We start from the raw sequence: 18,339 nt of genomic DNA on the forward strand, positions 1-18,339 counted from the left end.
TCGTATTACTTTTATAAATAAATTATTACGTTAATAATCAAGAGATAACAGACTTTACTGAAGCAAAAAACGAAAAAAAGAGAAAAAAATCAACCAAGTGCTGTTGCTAATACAAGAAAAGACTTTTCTATCTCTTCATTCGAAGGTCAAGAACAAGCGAAGGTCCTTTAGGTACCAGAAGCAGATGCAGGCATTCAACAGTAGAGTATTATATATTCTTTTAATAGAACCTTCTCGTCTTTTTCTCCGTCTCTGTTCTTTTTCAGGAGGCGTTGGTATTGAACCCCAACCCTCCATCAGAAAGAGCCAAGAAAATGAGTCAATAGCTGCGTTTCCATTGACCATACAGTAGTGCAATTTGACATTTTAAAAATAAATACGCAATTTTGAAAAAACACATTAAAAAAGTTTTTGCACTAGGATGACGTGTTTTTTTCAACTATATAAAATTGTTTTATTTCACAAAACTGTAATAGACACGTATTTTTGAATCACACGAGTCACGTGATCAACACCGGATGTTACTACTGGCAAAAACCATGAAGAAGATGAAGACAGGAAGTAGATGGAGGATGATGAGGCAGCATATTTTTTTAATGACTTATTGTGTGAATAAACTTATTTACATGTGATTTTAATTGCATTTCTTAGTTATGCAAAATTGTGTTGTTTTTTTTACATCAGTGGAATACTGAAAGTTTTGCCCACAATAATAATAGACATTGACATAAAACTGTACAAATTGGAGTTAAAAAAATAAATGTGCTTAATGGAAACAAGATAACTTAAAAAAAAAACATTTTTATTAACTGCAATGGAAACAATTTTTCCACACCACGAGTCACATGATCAACATTCAGGTGTTACTACTGGCAGAAACCCCAAATAAAACGACAGGAAGTGAAAGGAGGGTGATGGTGCAGCATGCTTTTTGTGCTTTTTGATGACTTATGGTGTGAACAAATTTATTCAGGTGTGATTTTAATTGTGTTTTGTAGAAGCACAGCAATTATTTTACATTTGCAAAATATTGACACAGATATTCCATTTGTAATGGAAACGCAGCGATCGACTCCAAAACACGACTTCTGCAAAACGAAAAGGAAGGAGTAGAGGGGAAGAAAAAGAAGAGGATGCCAGACATAAAAACAAAAACAAGTTTAATATGAAATAGAACAAGAAAAGCTAAGAGACTCACAATTTCAGAAATTAATTGCATGCTATAAAATTACAGCAATTTGCTCTTGAGAAACTTAAGTTTTAAAGGTTAATTATTATAAGGGGAAAAAAGCAAAAGCGCTAGAGTTTAAAGTATTAATCTTTTCATGTGTGGTTTTATTATAAATTATTTTTTATTACTATTATTTAGCACATTTTATCTCATTACATTTGTCAGACAAGCCAAACAATTTACATTGAACAAAATGGCTTTTTTAAAACAGTTTGGTTGGTTTCTTTATAAATATATAAATAAACGTATGTATGTATTTTTGTTTTATTTTTAAAACTCACACAGCCTTAGTCATTTCTTTGTTTCTGTTCATTTTTAATGTGCTGTTCAAATTGAAAATGAAATCTTTAAAAGGTGCCAAAAACCGAATGATCCTATACTTGGATGCATCAAGTCCTGATGAATAAAAAACGAACCCCAGGGGGAACAAATCATCACGTTTCTCTGCGTGTCTCTTACACACTTCACCAAACAACACCTTTGTTTCTCTCAGCTGTAACTGCTAACTGTCTGTTGATTCTTCAAATCTGCAAACACGCTCCTGCATTAGTAGTTATGGAAATCAGATATAAAACCATTTCTACTCCTTTTCATTTTTGGCCACTGACCTCTGATGGAGGCCTTGAACGTTTGTTGTGAGACAATCATCTAAAAGTGTTTTCTTGTTGACATTTAATACATGAAATTTGGGATTCAGCAAGAGCAAAACTACAAATTAACAATATATAACACATAAAATGTTCATTTTAAAAGGGACATATGTTAAATTTACATTTTAAAAGTTTTTGTGCTTCCATTTGTGTTTCCACTGCTTCTAAAAAAATCCAAACTGCTTAAAAGAACACCCAACCATTTTTGGCAACAAGTTTATGTTTTTTGATGTCTGAAAATTGAGCCGTTTCAAAAACCTCGAAGAAAACGCCACCGTTACCTGGCAATCCCAGTAGAGTTCCGTCCTGTTACCTAGCAACACAAGTGGAGCTCCAGCACATTTAGTCAGCTGGTTTTACCGTAGTATGGGCCAGAAAAGTCAAGTGTTTAGTTGTTGACTTACCATCCAGAAACCACTTGCTGTATTCTTGTTGGGTGTGCAGAAAGCCCCAGTTCTGCTTTTCAAAGAGGCATGGTTGTATAATTGCACATCTGTTTGCAGGCATTTTCATGTGTGAATATAATCGATGAGTTGGGGGGAGTGGCCAGGAACAGCTTATTTGGATTTAAAGTGACAGGAGGCCCTAAAACAGCTCAACACAGGCAGAACTTAGCAGAATAAAATCTCACTTTTTAAGAATGATTTTGTATAAAACCATGTTTCGTATCACCCATAGATCAATACTAACCTATTCAAGGAAGCATTATAGGTCACCTATGCTAAATGAGGCCTGCAGAATCTGATTTGGACATCTGAGGATTAAACAGCCTGACCTTGGGGAAAATCTGCTGCAATGTTCACTCCAGGCAACTGTCTTCTCGCCATACAGTGAAAAACTTTAAATAATTTGCTTCTCTACGGTCATTTCTAATCTTTTTCCACCTTGACAGTGTCGTAAGAGTCAAACTGCCCAATCTTCTGCTTTTACAGAGCTGTTCGCACTGATACTCATCAGTTAATAAACTGTATTTAATCTACTTCCTGTCTTAAATCCTGTGGCAGCAATAAGGGTGTGCTTAGTTTAATAAAACATAATATTGTGGAATCTCCTGTGTGTTTTTATAGTTAGGGATAAAATTAAACAATTTTAGAACCTGGTAAAAACAAGATCAGTTTTATTATGTCCACTCTAATAATCCCAGCGCGTAAAAAGAGTTTACTTTCTTTTTAACATGATTGTAATTTAAAGAGTAAAAGCTGTAGAATCAGTATTTACAAAACGAATCCGACACTTTATGAGGAATAAATAAAATATTTTTCGACACAGGAATAAGTTCTGTGTATTTAGTCATATGAAATTTTTATAAGCGTCCTACTTTATTCTTTTAGGTGAAAATAACAAAGTCATAAATTAATGGTAAAATGACAATGACAGCGTTTTGTGAAGCTAAAATACAAACAAGTAATGCAACCTGACACGCTATTGGCTGGCGTTTGCAAAGCAGCCAATCCAGGAACGCTATTGTTTCCTTGGCACTGATTGGCTGAAGTTCCAAAGGCGGAAATAAGGACAACTAAGCTAGCGAGGACATTAGCTTGGCTTCTGCGGTTGCGCTAACGGTTTCCGCTGTCCATATTAATTCATATTGCGGTGTATTCGGTGTTTGAACTATTAAAATAGGTAGTTATATGTGTTATAGATTGTTTTAAGATTGTTTTAGTTGTTCACGGACGGCTGTGGACACTAAAACCTGTAAATACCGGGGGTCTCCTGTAGACGTAAATGGTTTCATGTGCAAAAACATTGAAGTGGAATAAAAAAAGAAGCTAAAATCTGAGGAAATCTCTTAGGAGGAGAAGTACTTTCTCACTGCACTGTAGTTACTGTACTATGTCATAAAAATGACTAATTTATTAATAAATTTTCAAGTACAAAATTCACCAGAATAATTATCAAGCACTGGTACTGAAATAAGTAGCTGCGAACCATGTGGAAACATCTGACCTTATTTTAATACATTTTGGTAATTATCTAGTAGTTTACATTGCTTTTGGTTCTTTCCTATGTATGTTTAGATTATTTTTAGTGGTTTGTATCTATTTTTGTTGTTTTTATTTGCACCTTTTAACTAAATTGATTTTTTTTTTTTAGCATTTCGTTGTTTTTTTTTTTATCTTGGTTCTACATCATGACAGAAACAGCAAAGCATCTTAAAAGGTATGTTCTGATTTGACAATAATGTGGTGCACATGCAGAAGAAGAATAATCCTGACTTATAATTTAAATACTTACAACTACATAATATTTTTGTGCAGTTTAACGATGCAGCATATAGCCTACTTGTCAAAGTTAGTGTAATCAGATAGAAAACCATGATTTTAATCCTGTGGAGGACACAGAGTGAATGAATTTAGACAGAAATTAGAAAAAAGCAAGTTAGCTCTAAAAAATATTGGCATCAGCGCTCCCATAAAAATAAGAGCTGACTTGACAGATGTAAAGCCTTGTGTGCTCTGCAGAAATCATGGCCTCAGCCTGCTGTTGTAAAATGGTGATAACACATTGTAAACGACCACTGGGAGCTGTAATCCAAAAATATCAGAGCTAGCCATCAAATATCTGAGTTTACTGCATGTGGACAGTGAGAATGTTTGTTTTATGCTGCAGAGAAGCTTCAGAAAAGGCAGTTTTTGAGTCCTGATGCCATAACTTTGGAAAAGAAACACTAGATTCTAGAGTGTTTTCCTACTGGAGGTTTTCCTGCAACACTTTTCTACTCCACTACACTAAAAGGATACCTTTCACTTCCTAGCATCCGGCTCTAAGTTCTCACACACCGTTTGATACTGAACAAACTGAACAAATACTGAACAGATACACAGACTAAAATCCGTTTGTCTTGTCAAGGTTTGTGCATCAGGTTTAAGTGTTTGGAGTCAGGAGAGTTGGTACCTGATAAATACAGAGAAGCTTCTATCCACTCATCATTGGCATGAAGGGCTTATTAGGTTTGGTGTTTGGATTATCTGTCTAAGCAGTTTATTTTTATGTTTTTAACAGTGCTGTCCCTAAGGGGGGAACAGGGGCCCCACTTTGGGGTTGCCCCTGCAAAATAGTGATGATTAGAGATTAAGTTAGGAAAAATTTGACATTGTTTTAAGTCTAAAACATGTAATTTTATCTTAAATACTTAGAAATAAAGAACCAGAGTCAGTAAAAAGGTTCTAAAATTTGGCAATCTGCGCTTTAGTTACCTTGAATAACCATCTTTTTTTCCTGCCCTTCATATTTTCTCTTCCTCTTCCTACGTTTCCATTCTTCCTGCTGTGGCGATCAAAGCAGTGCTGTGTGATCAGGGCCAGGCAGGAAGAGATACTGCTGAGAACATTCAGAGCGAACATGGTGGCGTTTTCTCACTGTCCGGCTTTCTGTCGCCTGCGGCGTTGCAGTGTTGCATAACCTCACATCAAACCTAACGTTGCCCTTTCTGTGACCTCACTGGACTAAACGCTCAGACAGAGACGCAGGCGCAAATTAGCTATAAAAAATATGTTATTCACAGCAAGAACAAAACTATAAATCATGAAGAGACAGAAACTAAATGGAAGAAAGTGCAAGAGAGAAGATGCAAAACAAACCATTGCGGTTGTGGCAGCATTATGCTGTGGGGAAAGTTAAGGGGAGGGTGGACAGAGTGAAAACAGAAAGAAGTTAATCCAAGAAGAAAATCTTTTAGAGAGAGGAAAAGACTTGAGACCAGGGTGAAGGTTCTCCTTCCACTAAACTTACAGTTAGCAATAAAACAGAATAGACAGTTTTGCATGAATTATATGTTTTTCTCAGATTACATATAAGTATGTTTTAATTTTTTATTTTTTTTACTTTTTCAGTTCGTTTGGTTCTCTTCCACAATGCACTGAGTCAAATGAACTAAACTTAATGAAAAACTGTTCCCATCCTCGCCTGTGGGGGCGCTGCACCAAGAACCACTAAAGGAAACGACTGAAAAACCTCTGAAGAAAACACTGAGCGGAACTTCCTTCTTCACAAAATGTTAACAAAAATGGAATGCCGTCAGATTTGTTGTTGGCAAAAGACTACAAGTCATTTCTCCCGCTAGCGCTAGGCTAATGTATTTGTTTGGTTGTATTTACCCAGAATGCCCTGCGCTGTAGTCCACTTCCTGCTTTTGGAGCGGTCTCCGATCTGCTCGGCGTTCAGATATGCATTCGAACCGTACCAGAGTTCACTTCAACCGAACCGAACTCAGGTTTGCTGGTGGAGCAGAGTCTGATTGCACATTCACACCTCCCCAAAAGAACCGAACTTTCTAGAAAACAACAAACTGTTTATTTAAAGCAAACTAAACATGACTGATGTGAATGCACCCAACAAAGGAGTCAAGCTTCAGTTTTCTGTTTCTCACGGTGTAACATTTATACTTAGAATAAACCAAAGTCACTACAGAGCCTGCTGGACTGATCTAGAAATAAAATTCAACTCAAAATATCTCAATTTAAGTGCAAATGAACCCAATATCTGTTCCCTGTCCTTCCAGTGAGTTTACACAAGCATGAAAAGTTGAGTCAAGATAATTTGAAGCCTTTAAATCCAGCTTTGAAAAGAGGACAGCTATTTAAAAAGAGAGATAAAGAGGAGGAATTAATATAGTCTAGAGCTCACACACAGCTCTGCTGGATGTGTGAAGGAGAAAGAGTGAAGCACTCTGCCCCCTGGTGGTGCGGCTGGAGCAGCGCAGGGATGCTGCTGCTGCTGCTGCCTCCATCAGCTCAGGGAACGCTGTGTCCATGAACGGGGCTGGAATACTGATGCAGGGCTGCAGGAGCTGCAGTGGGGAAAGAAGAGCCTGGACTCACTGATTCTGCAGCAGAGAACATCTGGTTCACCTGGGAGACGTTTGTGAAGTTACACGGTAAAAAACTAAACAAGTAGCAATATTTTTGGTTTATCTAGCTTGTTATACAGGGGGAAATGGATGTTCAAGTAGAGTACCCAAAAATTATACTCAAGTAAGAGTAGCACTGCTTCAACGTAATTTTACTCAAGTAGCCGTCCGAGAAATTACTTGAGGAAGACTAAAAAAGAATTTGGTAGAAAGTCTGGTCAAGTACTGAATAACTAATCAAATGATCAGTCATTTAATATTTAAAATGTACATAATCAGACAGATCAAAATATAAAGTTAAGTAGAAATGTTGGTATTTTAGGGGCCAAAATGATAATAATTCATATAAACAACAAAAAATAACAAAATCAGGGAAAAGAAATGTTTCCAAATCAGTTTCTGTCAATAACAAACTGATTAAACTTTAACAGAAACTGCAGGTGTGTGTGTCTGTGAATGTTTAGTTAAAACATGTTTGTTTTTCATTCAGTGGGTAGAAAATCCAGAAATTCAGAGGAGCAATACTTCAAAATAATATTACTCAAGTAAAAGTAAAAAGTAGAGCATAGTAAAAATCCTCCTAAAAGTCTTTTATTTTCAAAAATGTTCCTCTAGTAAATGTAACTAGTTACCGCCCAACTCTGCATTTATAAATGTTATTGTTAGAAACTAAATATTTAATTTACTAACATAGTTTCCAGTTAATATTTCAGCTAAATGATCATTTCATTTCTGGTCGGTCTCTGTTAACAGCCTCTGAGCTCATGCATGTCTTCATTTTTCAGATTGTGGTCAAAAGGTTTCGTTTTGTCTCCTTGTTCCTGGTTTTCCGTTTGTGCTGCAGTCAGCTGCGATGAAAGCAGCCGCCGTTGCAGAACTGATGGACGGCAGCTTCAGCAACCATCGCATGTTTTCCATGTCCTTGAGCTGTGACGCTTTCATTCAGCTGACGGCGGCGGTCGGTAATTAAGCCAGAACTCCAACCCTCCACTTCAGCAGGTAATGAGGAGGCCCCTGAGGGCCACTTAGGTGTCCGGCTGAAAAGCCTCTCTGGAACTTTGCTGCATAATATTCAGCGCTCTTTGCAGAAATCTGGATTTACTGGGAGGATTTTCAAGGTCCCACTCACCTCACATAAAGCCTTCAGCAGAGGCAGCTGAAGGACGACGTCTCGTTAAAGGATTAAAGGCGACCTACTGAGCAGAAATCACATTTTGTACATTTTTTATGTTTTCATTTGGATTTCAGCTGCTTCCAAAAACAGACCAAGTGCTTAAAATAACACCCAGACATTTTCTAGTAATAAGTTAAATGGAAAATAAGCTGTATGTAAAGTCACTATGGTTGTTACCTAGCAACCCCAGCAGAGTTCTGCCAGTTACCTAGCAACCCCAGCAGAGTTCCAACAAGTTTGGTGAGCTGGTTTTACTGCTCTGTGTGCTGAACAATGGCTTCTGGAAAAGACACACATTTTATTTTTGACTTTTGGAAATCAGACATTTCCTTGTTTTATTTTTCTAGAAAATGTCTAAGATTAATCTCAAAATTTTAGTGTTTCTTTCTAGCAAATTTTCTGTCTTTTCAAGCTCAGAAATTTTTTTGGGTTTTTTTCTAGAATATTTCTGAGATTAATCTCAAAATTGTGGGTTTTTCTATCAAATTTTGGACTTTTAATTTTTTTTTTCTAGAAAATTTCTAAAGTTAATCTCAAAATTTTCTGTAGTTTTGAGGGGAAAAATTCAACCCTTTTTATTATCTACAATGACCCGATTACACCGTCGTATTTGGGTAACGTCTATGTTTAGATTGAGCTAAATCTGGGTTTAGAAAAGGGAACAGAAGTCAGAAATACAGAAACAGAATACAGAAACAATCTTAGCGTGCGTGTATGTGTGTGTGTGTGTGTGTGTGTGTGCGTGTGTGTGTGTGTGTGTGTGTGTGTGTGTGTGTGTGGCCCTGCAGAGGGACCTCCAGTCCAGAGCCGTGGTAGCAGCTGTTGTTAGTGGGACGGCAGCCAGGTAACGAGGGGACATGCTGGGCCAGCAGAGCGGAGGGCCAGGACTCTGATTCGTGTGGATCAGGGTGTGAGTGAGCGCTCTGCATGCACACACGCATGTCAGCGTGCTTCCTGGCACCGCGGACGTCCGGCTGGCACGGCTGCAGCGGCCGGGGAAGTGGCTGTGCGTCTGACAGGAGGGGACGACTTCAGACTCAGGACCGTTATCACACATGATCCGGCTCCTGCTCCAACAGAGAGGGGAAGAGACGGTGTTGTGTGTTTTCCAGCCACATAATACCATTTTATAGCACAATCAAGTAACTACCCCTGCCAGCATACCTAGGTGGGCCCCATATGGGGAAAAGGAGGGCAGACAATATGGGTCCCATATGGGGTTGTCCGCGGTTTCCGTGGTGGCCCCACATGGGTTTACCCATGTAGGGGCACCGCCTATATGGGCTCTACATGGGTAAACCATGGAAACCGCGGACAAACCCATATGGGGCCCATATTGTCGACCCTCCTTTTCGCTTATGGGGCCCATCTACATTGCTTTTAGTTGTAAATTAAAAAATATACATATATTTCCTGATTTAACACTTTGAAATTGGACCTCTGTGTCTTTAAGAAGCTCTACCTTCAATAAGTCATCAAAACATGGTTCCTATTAACCCTTTAATGATTTTACCAGCGTTGCTCTGAGAAGTAGCTCCTCTCACGATCTCATCTGATTCACAGCTAATTGCTGCTGGCTAGTCTGAAGGAGCTGTCCACCAAGTCCTCCCGGGGGTTTTAGCTGAATGTTTGCCATGGAGATTAAAGGATTTTTCCAAGAAGCATTGAAAGATTCAAGACAACACTCCAGGTGTGTTTTTGATGAGGGAACAACATCATAACATGATGGAAACATGAAAAAAAATAATTTTACCTAAGTGTCCCTTTAAAGTTTGCACTTTACATACTTTCCTTATGTACTATTCTTTAAATGAACAAATATTTTTAAATTTGTACATTTTGAAATGTTTGGAACTCTAATGATGAGAAACGGTCCAGTAAGAATTTCCTTAATGCATTTATCATTTTGTTCTGCTGGATGTTTAGCTTCCTGCCAGACAATAATTTACCTTTACGGCCATCTAAACGTGTCGCACACAGCAGGAAGCTCCACAGGTCAATCAGGTGTCTTGCAGATGAAACTGGACGTGAACCTCCCCCTCTGCAGCGCTGCATTAGTATTCCAGGTCCGTTCATGAACACGGCGTTCCGGCAGCAGCAGCGCTGCAGTTCTCACATCGCGCCACCAGAGGGCGGTGTTTCACACGACATCTAGGAGCTGGAATCACTTTACTAATTCTGACAAAACATGAAGTTTGATTTGATTTAACTGGAGCGAGGGGAAAAGGTGCATTTTGCCTTCAGAGGTGAGTAAAGTACCCAAAAATTGTAGCCAAATAAGGGTAGCGCTACTTCAACATATTTTTAAAAGTACCAAGTAGCCATTAAATACATAACTGAGGTACAAGTAAAGAAGTATTTGGTAAAATGTGTTGAGTAACTGATGAAATTATTACCCATTTTATATTTAAAAATTCAGACCAAATTATAAAGTGGAAATTTTAGTATTTTAAGAACAATTATTACAATTCTTAAAAAATTCTTAAAAAACACCAAGCAAAAAAAAAATTAGTTTCAATAAAAAAAAACTTTTAGTTTCAATAAAAAAAATTTTAAAAAACTTTTGAAACTAAACTACAGGGATGTTTGGTGAATTTTTGGCTAAAACATGTTTTTCATTCAGTGGGTATAAAATCCAGAAAAGTTACTCAAGAGTCTAAATACTTCATTGGAGAATTACCTCAAAGTTAAAAAGCAAAGCATAATAAAAATATTTCTAAAAGTACAATATTTCAAAAAACATTTCTCAAATTGAGCAAATTAAACTAGTTACTACCCAGCTCTGGTCATCTCATCAAATGTATGAAAATATCTTGTTTCAACTATAAATGTTTTCCAATTTTAGGCTTTTAATCAAATAAGATAAACTCTCGTTTTGCTTCTTCCTCCCTCAAAACGGTTCATTTAGGTTCCTGATGTAGCTTAAAGCTGGAGAATTATCAAAATGTTTTAGATGGCACTTCATGTAAATCATGTATATGTAAATCATATATGGTGTATTAATTTTTAAATTGGGAGCCTCTCGAACTCTGCCTTCAGGAAGTCATCACAACATGGCTTCTCTAAACCTTTACCATTTTTAGCAGCGTTTCTGAGAAGTTGCTCCTATAATGAGCTCAGATGATTTAGTCCCACCAGGTGTTTGGTAATTGCTGGCTAGTTTGAAGGAGCTGAGTGGGGGAGGAGCTACACCTCAAAGGCGGAGCTAAGGCCAACCATTCGCTTTGGAAGATGTAAAACGAATTTAAAATGTTTTTGTTTTCCTTTGATTTTGTTTTCTCAAACAGAACCAAAGCAACTCTCCAAGATTTTATTTTATAACGTAAAGCTTAAGAATTTGTCATACAAGCTGCTCTTTTATGACGTTTCAGGGCAGTTTGTGTACGCAGTTTTTCTTAAGTAAAAAAAACAAACCAAGTTGTTTTTCTTTCCAGATTTTTATTAAACTCTGCAGAACAGCAGTGACATTTCCCGTCGCCACAGCAGACGTTAAACCGTCTCCTCCTTGGCGATGCGGTCCTTCTTCAGCGGCCCCTGTGGAAAACAGAAAACAAACCCGGTCAGTTTCACAAAACAGACAAAACAGAACCCGGTCCGGGCTCGGAGCGGGACGTGTTCCCAGAGAGTGAACAGGGAGCCGGCACAAGCGGGACCAGCTCCCCTGCCTCACTGGAGGTCACTGTGGCACTGGAATGGAACCCAGAGTTCACACTGGAGGATGAACCAGGTTACGAACAGTGCAGAACGAAGTTCACCAAGGGCCGAGCGCTTCTCACCATGAAGTTCTTCTTCTCCTCCAACGTCTGGAAGCGGCCGTGGCCGAACTTGGAGGTGGTGTCGATGAACTTGAGGTCGATCTTCTCCAGAGCGCGGCGGCTGGTCTGCACCAGCAGAGACTGAAGAAGAAGAAGAGAACAGGTTTTAGTTTCTGGTGTTTCAGCAGCTCAAGTTTAAGACCTTTTAAAGACCATCATGAATCAAGTTTTACACTTGTTGCACAAAAGAACAAGATTTATTTTATTTTTTTTCTGCAGTTTCTAGTTATTTTAAAATATTCTGGTAAAATTATGTCTTTATTCTGCTTTGTAATAAAAAATTACTATGAACTGTGGAAAAGGTTCATGAAAAATTACATCCTCAAAATCCAAAGATTTGGACAAACCTGGTTTACCACCCAATAGTTTTCATAACATAAAAAAAATAAAAAATTTAAAAAAACTTTTCCTCCTCACCTTGCGCAGAGTCAGCACCCTCTTCTTGGTTCCCACGACGCAGCCCTTCACCATGACGAAGTCGTTGGTCACCTCTCCGTAGTGAACAAACCCGCCCTGAAACCAGAAAATAAACCGACTGAGAACCTTCAGTTTCAGACCTTCTGACCAGAGGAAGGGGAGCGTCTCTTACCAGGGGATTGATGCTCTTGTTGGTCAGATCGTACTCTGTGGAGGCGTTGTTCTTCACCAGCTTCCCGTCCTTGGTGTGGTAGCCCTGGCCTATCTTGTAGATCTTCTTGTTGATCTCTGTTCGGTGGTGGTAGCCCTTCTGACCGGCGCGGGCGACCGAGAACGCCACGCGGGCCGGATGCCAGGCGCCGATGCAGGCCACCTTACGCAGACCACGATGCGTTTTGCGGGGGAGCTTCTTGGTGTGCCAGCGGCTGGTGACGCCCTTGTAGCCGTGACCCTTGGTGACGCCGATGACGTCGATCATCTCGTCCTGGGTGAAGACGGTGCTGACCGCCACCATCTGCTCCAGCTTCTCGCGGGCCCAGTCCACCTTGTCGGAGATGGTGCCGCCGTTCAGCTGCACCTCCATCAGGTGGGACTTCTTCTGCCTCAGAGGCAGCAGGCGCATCTGCACAGAAACGTAACGAGTTAGCATGAACTTCCTGTAGCGCAGACGACGCGATTTAACGCCGCGTCGTCTCAGAAGGAAGGCAGCATGGAAGATCTCCTCATAAGAATCGGGCGCCATGCCTGACGCGGTTTCCGTGGTCTCATCACCGACAGGAAAGGGATTTTCTCTCAGATTATTTAAGTATATATTACTGGATTGGACGAAATGTAAACGTGCGCCGTTGCTAAGCAAAACCTACACAATTACACCAAGAATATGAAAAACTGGACACATGAACAAGTCATTAAAACCTACAACTTCCTGTCGTCGTCTTTGTCGTTTCTGCCAGTGGTAATATCTGGCTGTTGATCATGTGACTAATGTAACGAAAACAAATGTTTCCATTTTAGTTTCACAAAATAAATTTACCTCAATCTGGCTGAAAGATGACCTCACCTCAGTGTGAAAACTTCCTAGCTAAAAACATTTTCTTTAACTGACCATTTCAAATTGTGCAACTTTATCATTAATAGAAATGCAACTTGTGCACTAGCTGCAGCGGCTAACCGGCGCTGTCCAACCCAGTAATATACAGAGTGATGTTTCCTGGAGACCAACCTGTGTGTGGGCGATGACTCTGATGACCTGGCAGTACTTCTTCATGGCAGCAAAGTCTTTCTCCAGCTGCTTCTTGCCATCCTCATCCTGCCATTTCTTGCAGTACTTGGTGAAGGCCTTCTTCTTGGATTTGTACCTGAGATTACAGCAGAGGTTGGCGCCGGCCCCTCATGACCCCTGCAGGGGTCAGCGGAGGAGCACGGTGCACAGCTGCCAAGCCGGATCAGACCGGGTTGGACAAACGTTTCGGCTCATGGCTCGGTTTCTAAGCAGCACTTTCCACCGGCCAGCGGAGCCCGGCGCTCATCGGGGTGCGCTGCACCCGAGCGGAGCTACCGTAGGATCGCCGCAAACATTAGACTCGCTCAGCTTTGTCTCCACTGGCGGCCAACATGTGCTTCAAACAAACAAAGATGGCCGACTACGGACGGCGCTCACCAGTTCTTGTAGAAGCGGCGCTTGCATTCGTCGCTCATGTGCTCGGCGAAGATGGTCTTGAAGGAGCGCAGGCCACGGGGCGTGTTGACGTAGCCGATGACCCCGACTACGATCATGGGTGGAGTCTCCACGATGGTCACGGCCTCCACCACTTCCTTCTTGTTGACCTCTGCGTTGAAATAAAAACATATTATGCTTATCTCTTAACGCTGATTTCCATATTTAACCACGCTGAATAGATCGGCTGCGCTCAGGACTCGACATTCAGCAAGGGGGATAAACCCATTCTGTCCGCCCGTCGAGAGTCTCATCACAGGCAGAACTCTGGCGCTTTTAAACTCAATGAGAAATATTTAATCTAAAAACAAAAAATTAAGGTTTCTGCAACAAATGCTTCCAGAAAAAAAAACATTTCACTGTTCAAAAAAACAGAATTGAATCTGCAGGGTGACGAATGTCACAAAAATTATTGCAATATTAAGATAAATTCTCTCAATTTTTAAGTTTTGTCAAGTATTCATCCAACAAACCTCATTTGTAAAACCAGAAAAGAAAACATCTGGTCATCAAGTGATAATTTAACCTTTGATTAAACACAAGAACTTAAACTATAAAAGATCAGAAGTGCAATTAAAAATAATCCAATATAAAATAGTGAAATGGTCGTTTTATTGTAGCATTCAGCTAGAAACCGCTGCCAGTTTTAAGTGTCTTAATTATGCCTCTTTCATGATTTAGTGCCATTAGGAATAACGATGCTTACTTGAACCGGGTCTGTCCACCTCCCGGACGATGTGCGTCATGCCGGCCTTGTAGCCCAGGAAGGCCGTCAGGTGAACCGGCTTGCTGGGGTCATCCTTCGGGAAGCTCTTGGCCTTACCGCGATGACGGCGACTTCTTTTGCGGGGCAGGAAGCCCAGGGATCCGTGTCGCGGAGCCGAAAACTTACGGTGGGACTGTTGAGTAAAGGATAATAATTAGCTTTCGAAATTAACATTATATGCCTACATTTATCGAAGTGGTGCGGGAAACCGGCTTTTAGCATGCTATTAGCCATTAGCCTACATGCAACTAGTTTGAATTAACATCTCGGCTTTTTATTCTTGACACACTAAAATGCTGTTTTCATTCATAAAATTAATCAAGCTAAATGCTTAGGGGCATTATTTGTTATAAGCGTAACCTTTCGGCCTGGTTCATAAGGCCATGTTGGATCCAGAGCCTGCGGACTGTCTACACATGCACTCCAAAAAGTTGAAAATTTCTACTAAAACTATAAGAAATTTATGCAAAAATACAATCAAACACCAACATAAAGGTACTGTAGATGTTCTTATGTGTGGAACTATGAGTGATGGATAAGATTAGTAATGGATTTACCAATGAACAACAAGCAAAGGAAGCCTTCTCACCATTTTGTCTCCCGTCCGATTGAAAGAGGCCTGAAACGAGGAAAACTGCTAATATATAGCTCAGGAATTATCGCGAGAATCTGCGTGACTATTTTCTAAATATGTTACGCCACTTTCCACATGTAGCCACTTGGTGTCGCTGTTCTACTAGACAACAACAAAAATATCAGTTGTTCATTTTTATCACAGATAGAAACTTTATTTCAGACTCCATATCCAAACAAAACAAAAAGAAAAAAATAAGAAACAACAAAACACATACATACCCACAACCTTATGAAAAAAATGAATTAAACATTTACATATTTTTTTAAAGCATTCTAATTGCACTTTTATTTGCTGTTGCTTACCCTCAGTAAACAACAAGACTTTTTCTTGACTCTGTTTATTGAAAAATCACAGTTTCCAACATTTAAACTATATTTGGGGGTAAATTGCACTCCAGTATTATTCAAATTGAACTTTTCTACATTTTGTCGCTTACAATAAAAGTTAATGTGATGTCAGGTGTGAAGAAAATAATTTTATCCAAATATAAATTCATGGATAGTTGTCAAAAAAAATCTTCACCTGAATTTAGTCTTTTTAATCTGATACCCCAATATAAAATTTACTGCAATCTCAGAGGTCACTTTGTGTAGAGCAATTTGTAAAAGAATCTCATTATGCCTGACATTTCAGTTTAAAATATCTTTTTTGTTTATCTTATATCATATTTGAATTTTCTGAGACATTGCACATTGGATTTCCATTACAATCCAGAATCAACAAAGTTAACAAAAGCTAAAATAAATAACTTTGGTTGTTTATTGCTCCTATACCACACTATATGTGTCGAATCTTTATAAGAGTTTGATTCAATTACTAAAATAAATTAACTTCTTGATAATATTTTAATTTAGAAGTAATGACTAACAGTTTGGGAGACATGGAGGTATGTCTGAGTGGCTCATATCTCCACAACTTTTAAAATAAAGTTACGCAACTGCAGTTTTTTAACTGATATCAGAGACTGAAATGTTTTAATTTAGAATCAGAGTCACAACTTTAAACTTTAAAAATTTTATTTCTCAGGTCAAAATGACAGAGTAAAACATGATTTTCTTCATCCAAACATACAACATTTGAATCAGTCATCACTTGTTTTAACTTGTAAATCATGTAAACATTTTACTGGTAATCAGCGCTATCCGAGTCGGTCTGGCCTGGGATTATAATGGGTTTAATGAGGTGAAGGGTCTTGATTCGAGTAGGATCCCAGACGCAGTCCTCCTCCAGGCCGCTCTTTGTCATCCCGCAGTTGGGCGGCACCCAGGCGGTGTCATACCCATCGTCATGCCAGGTCTTCTGCAGAGGGTGGTTCTGGCGATCGATGCGTTTCACCCTCCCCACATCGACCTGAACCATGATGACCACTTTGTCTTCATCACGATGACCAATAGGATAGCGACTTGCTTTTTGCAGGTCTCTGCTGAGGTAGACCCCAGGACCAAGCATCCCATCTTCAGACTGACGGAAACCGCTCTTAAGGATTTTCTCAGCGTTATTCCTGGAGGTGCCGTGATACATGAGGTAGATTTGGCCGTCTGCCGGCTGTGGAGTAAGTAATCGAAATACTCCATGAGGAAGAGCAAAGTCATCTTCAGCCCACTGTACCCTGCTCATGTTAGCGTCAGAATTCCTGCAGGAAAGGAAACATTTAAATCTATTCATGTATTTTATCAAATCAAATTGTGAAGTCTTACCAGGAGAGTTTTCTACTCTCTAGTTTTCTCAAACTCTATGACTGTTTTAGTTACTGCCCTGTTTTATAATAATGTTCTTAATTATTTTTAAAGTTTCTTTTAAAGAGGCAGTATTATGTGTTTTCCAGGGACATAGTGCTATTTTTTATCTTGAAATTGGGCCTCTGTCTCTGTACAACTTCTGCTCTTTCTGAAATGATACTTTCAGGAAGTCATCACAACGTTAGGACTCTGTTAACCCTTTAATAACATTTTTAACTGCGTTGCACCGAGAAGGAGATCCTATAATGAAATATATAAATAATATAACCTCAGATGATGTGCAGTTCTACCAAGTGCAACTCTGCCACCTGTCATAGTTTTACATAACCCAGAGTCTGCTGAGAAAACCGCTTCACTTTATAAGAAGCATTTCATCTTTGAGTTTAATGAAATTGTGCTTAATTTGTTTGAACAAAATCAGATTTAGTTAATTTTCGCTTCTCTTTAACCCAGTGAAAAAGTTTCATTAATAGATCTTTTAAATACAATATTAAACTGAAGTTTATCTTGATTATCAGTTGAACATATTTGGTATTTAAAATCAACCTTTTTAGAGAAATATTAAAGTTTGTGTCCTCCTGACTTACCTCTGTCCGTGTTGGTCTCAGAGTGCAGCCTGAATCTCACCTTTCCTCTTATAAAAACCTCCAGGAAGTCCAAACATGGACTTCACCTGTTTTACTTTCGTTTCTCCTCTACTGTACTTTCTAGGTGCGGTCAACCTAAGTGTAGCTTTTACTTCTACCGAGTGGGTGAATTTTCTCCAGCAGTAAGGGAGTTTGTCTGCAGTCAATAAAAAGCCAGTAAATCCTGCTGATTTCTGTTTCATTTTTTGTGAATAACACCAGTATGATTGTTAGGATTATGAGACTGGGGCCCCTGAGACCAAAGGGGCCTCCTGTGAAAACCTGGGAGAAAAAGATGTTAAGTTTGTGAAAAGAAATCTATATTTTTTTCACTCATTCCAGAACGTAAAACCCATTCATCATTATATTTCAAATCCTTGCTTATTGTTTATTCCAGTGTCTCAGAAAATTAGAATAGTGGGAAAATTGTCATTTGTGGAAACATAAAACAGTGAAGGTTTCCCATGGCTTTAAATGGTCTCTTTCAGCCACATGATCATCATAAACTCCCTTCACAAGAAGGGGAAAACAATAAAGGTTATTGCTGAACAAGCTGTTCAGAGTTGTGTGTCCAAGAATATTAAAGAGGCATTTAATGAAGAATGTCATGTTAGATTAGACCACAGGCAAATAGTGCTGCTTATAGCACAGCACTATTTGCATGGCTATAAGATGTTCTTGTGTCATCGCAACATGGTTCCTCTATAAACCATTTGTT

The 18,339-nt window shown here is 39.2% G+C and overlaps 1 protein-coding gene and 1 long non-coding RNA gene across 2 annotated transcripts; one reads left to right on the forward strand and one right to left on the reverse strand.

The window, feature by feature from the left end:
- Window positions 1-5,433: 5,433 nt before the first annotated feature.
- Window positions 5,434-9,042, forward strand: LOC107837335 (uncharacterized). The gene is made up of 3 exons (XR_001663355.1): window positions 5,434-6,757; window positions 7,575-7,729; window positions 8,693-9,042. It is a non-coding gene; the product is annotated as an uncharacterized LOC107837335 (long non-coding RNA).
- A 2,281-nt stretch (window positions 9,043-11,323) lies between these two features.
- Window positions 11,324-15,283, reverse strand: rpl3 (ribosomal protein L3). Its single transcript, XM_007562100.2, has 8 exons — window positions 15,209-15,283; window positions 14,560-14,752; window positions 13,797-13,965; window positions 13,359-13,494; window positions 12,309-12,758; window positions 12,137-12,232; window positions 11,681-11,800; window positions 11,324-11,438 (listed from the first exon to the last, which is right to left on the reverse strand). The coding sequence occupies exons 1-8, from the start codon at window positions 15,209-15,211 to the stop codon at window positions 11,394-11,396; spliced, it is 1,212 nt and encodes a 403-aa protein (XP_007562162.1). The 5' UTR covers window positions 15,212-15,283; the 3' UTR covers window positions 11,324-11,393.
- Between the last annotated feature and the right edge of the window lie 3,056 nt (window positions 15,284-18,339).

Source organism: Poecilia formosa, unplaced genomic scaffold, assembly GCF_000485575.1.
Source record: "Poecilia formosa unplaced genomic scaffold, Poecilia_formosa-5.1.2 Scaffold134, whole genome shotgun sequence".
Classification (NCBI taxonomy): Eukaryota; Metazoa; Chordata; class Actinopteri; order Cyprinodontiformes; family Poeciliidae; genus Poecilia; species Poecilia formosa.

What these genes read in the sequence shown, in the direction of transcription:
- rpl3 (XM_007562100.2), bottom strand. An exon ending in ACAAGAGCATCAATCCCCTG is followed by an intron (nt 12,233 to 12,308) that starts GTAAGAGACGCT and finishes TTCTGGTTTCAG; the next exon opens with GGCGGGTTTGTTCACTACGG. An exon ending in AGGAGAAGAAGAACTTCATG is followed by an intron (nt 11,439 to 11,680) that starts GTGAGAAGCGCT and finishes TGTTTTCCACAG; the next exon opens with GGGCCGCTGAAGAAGGACCG.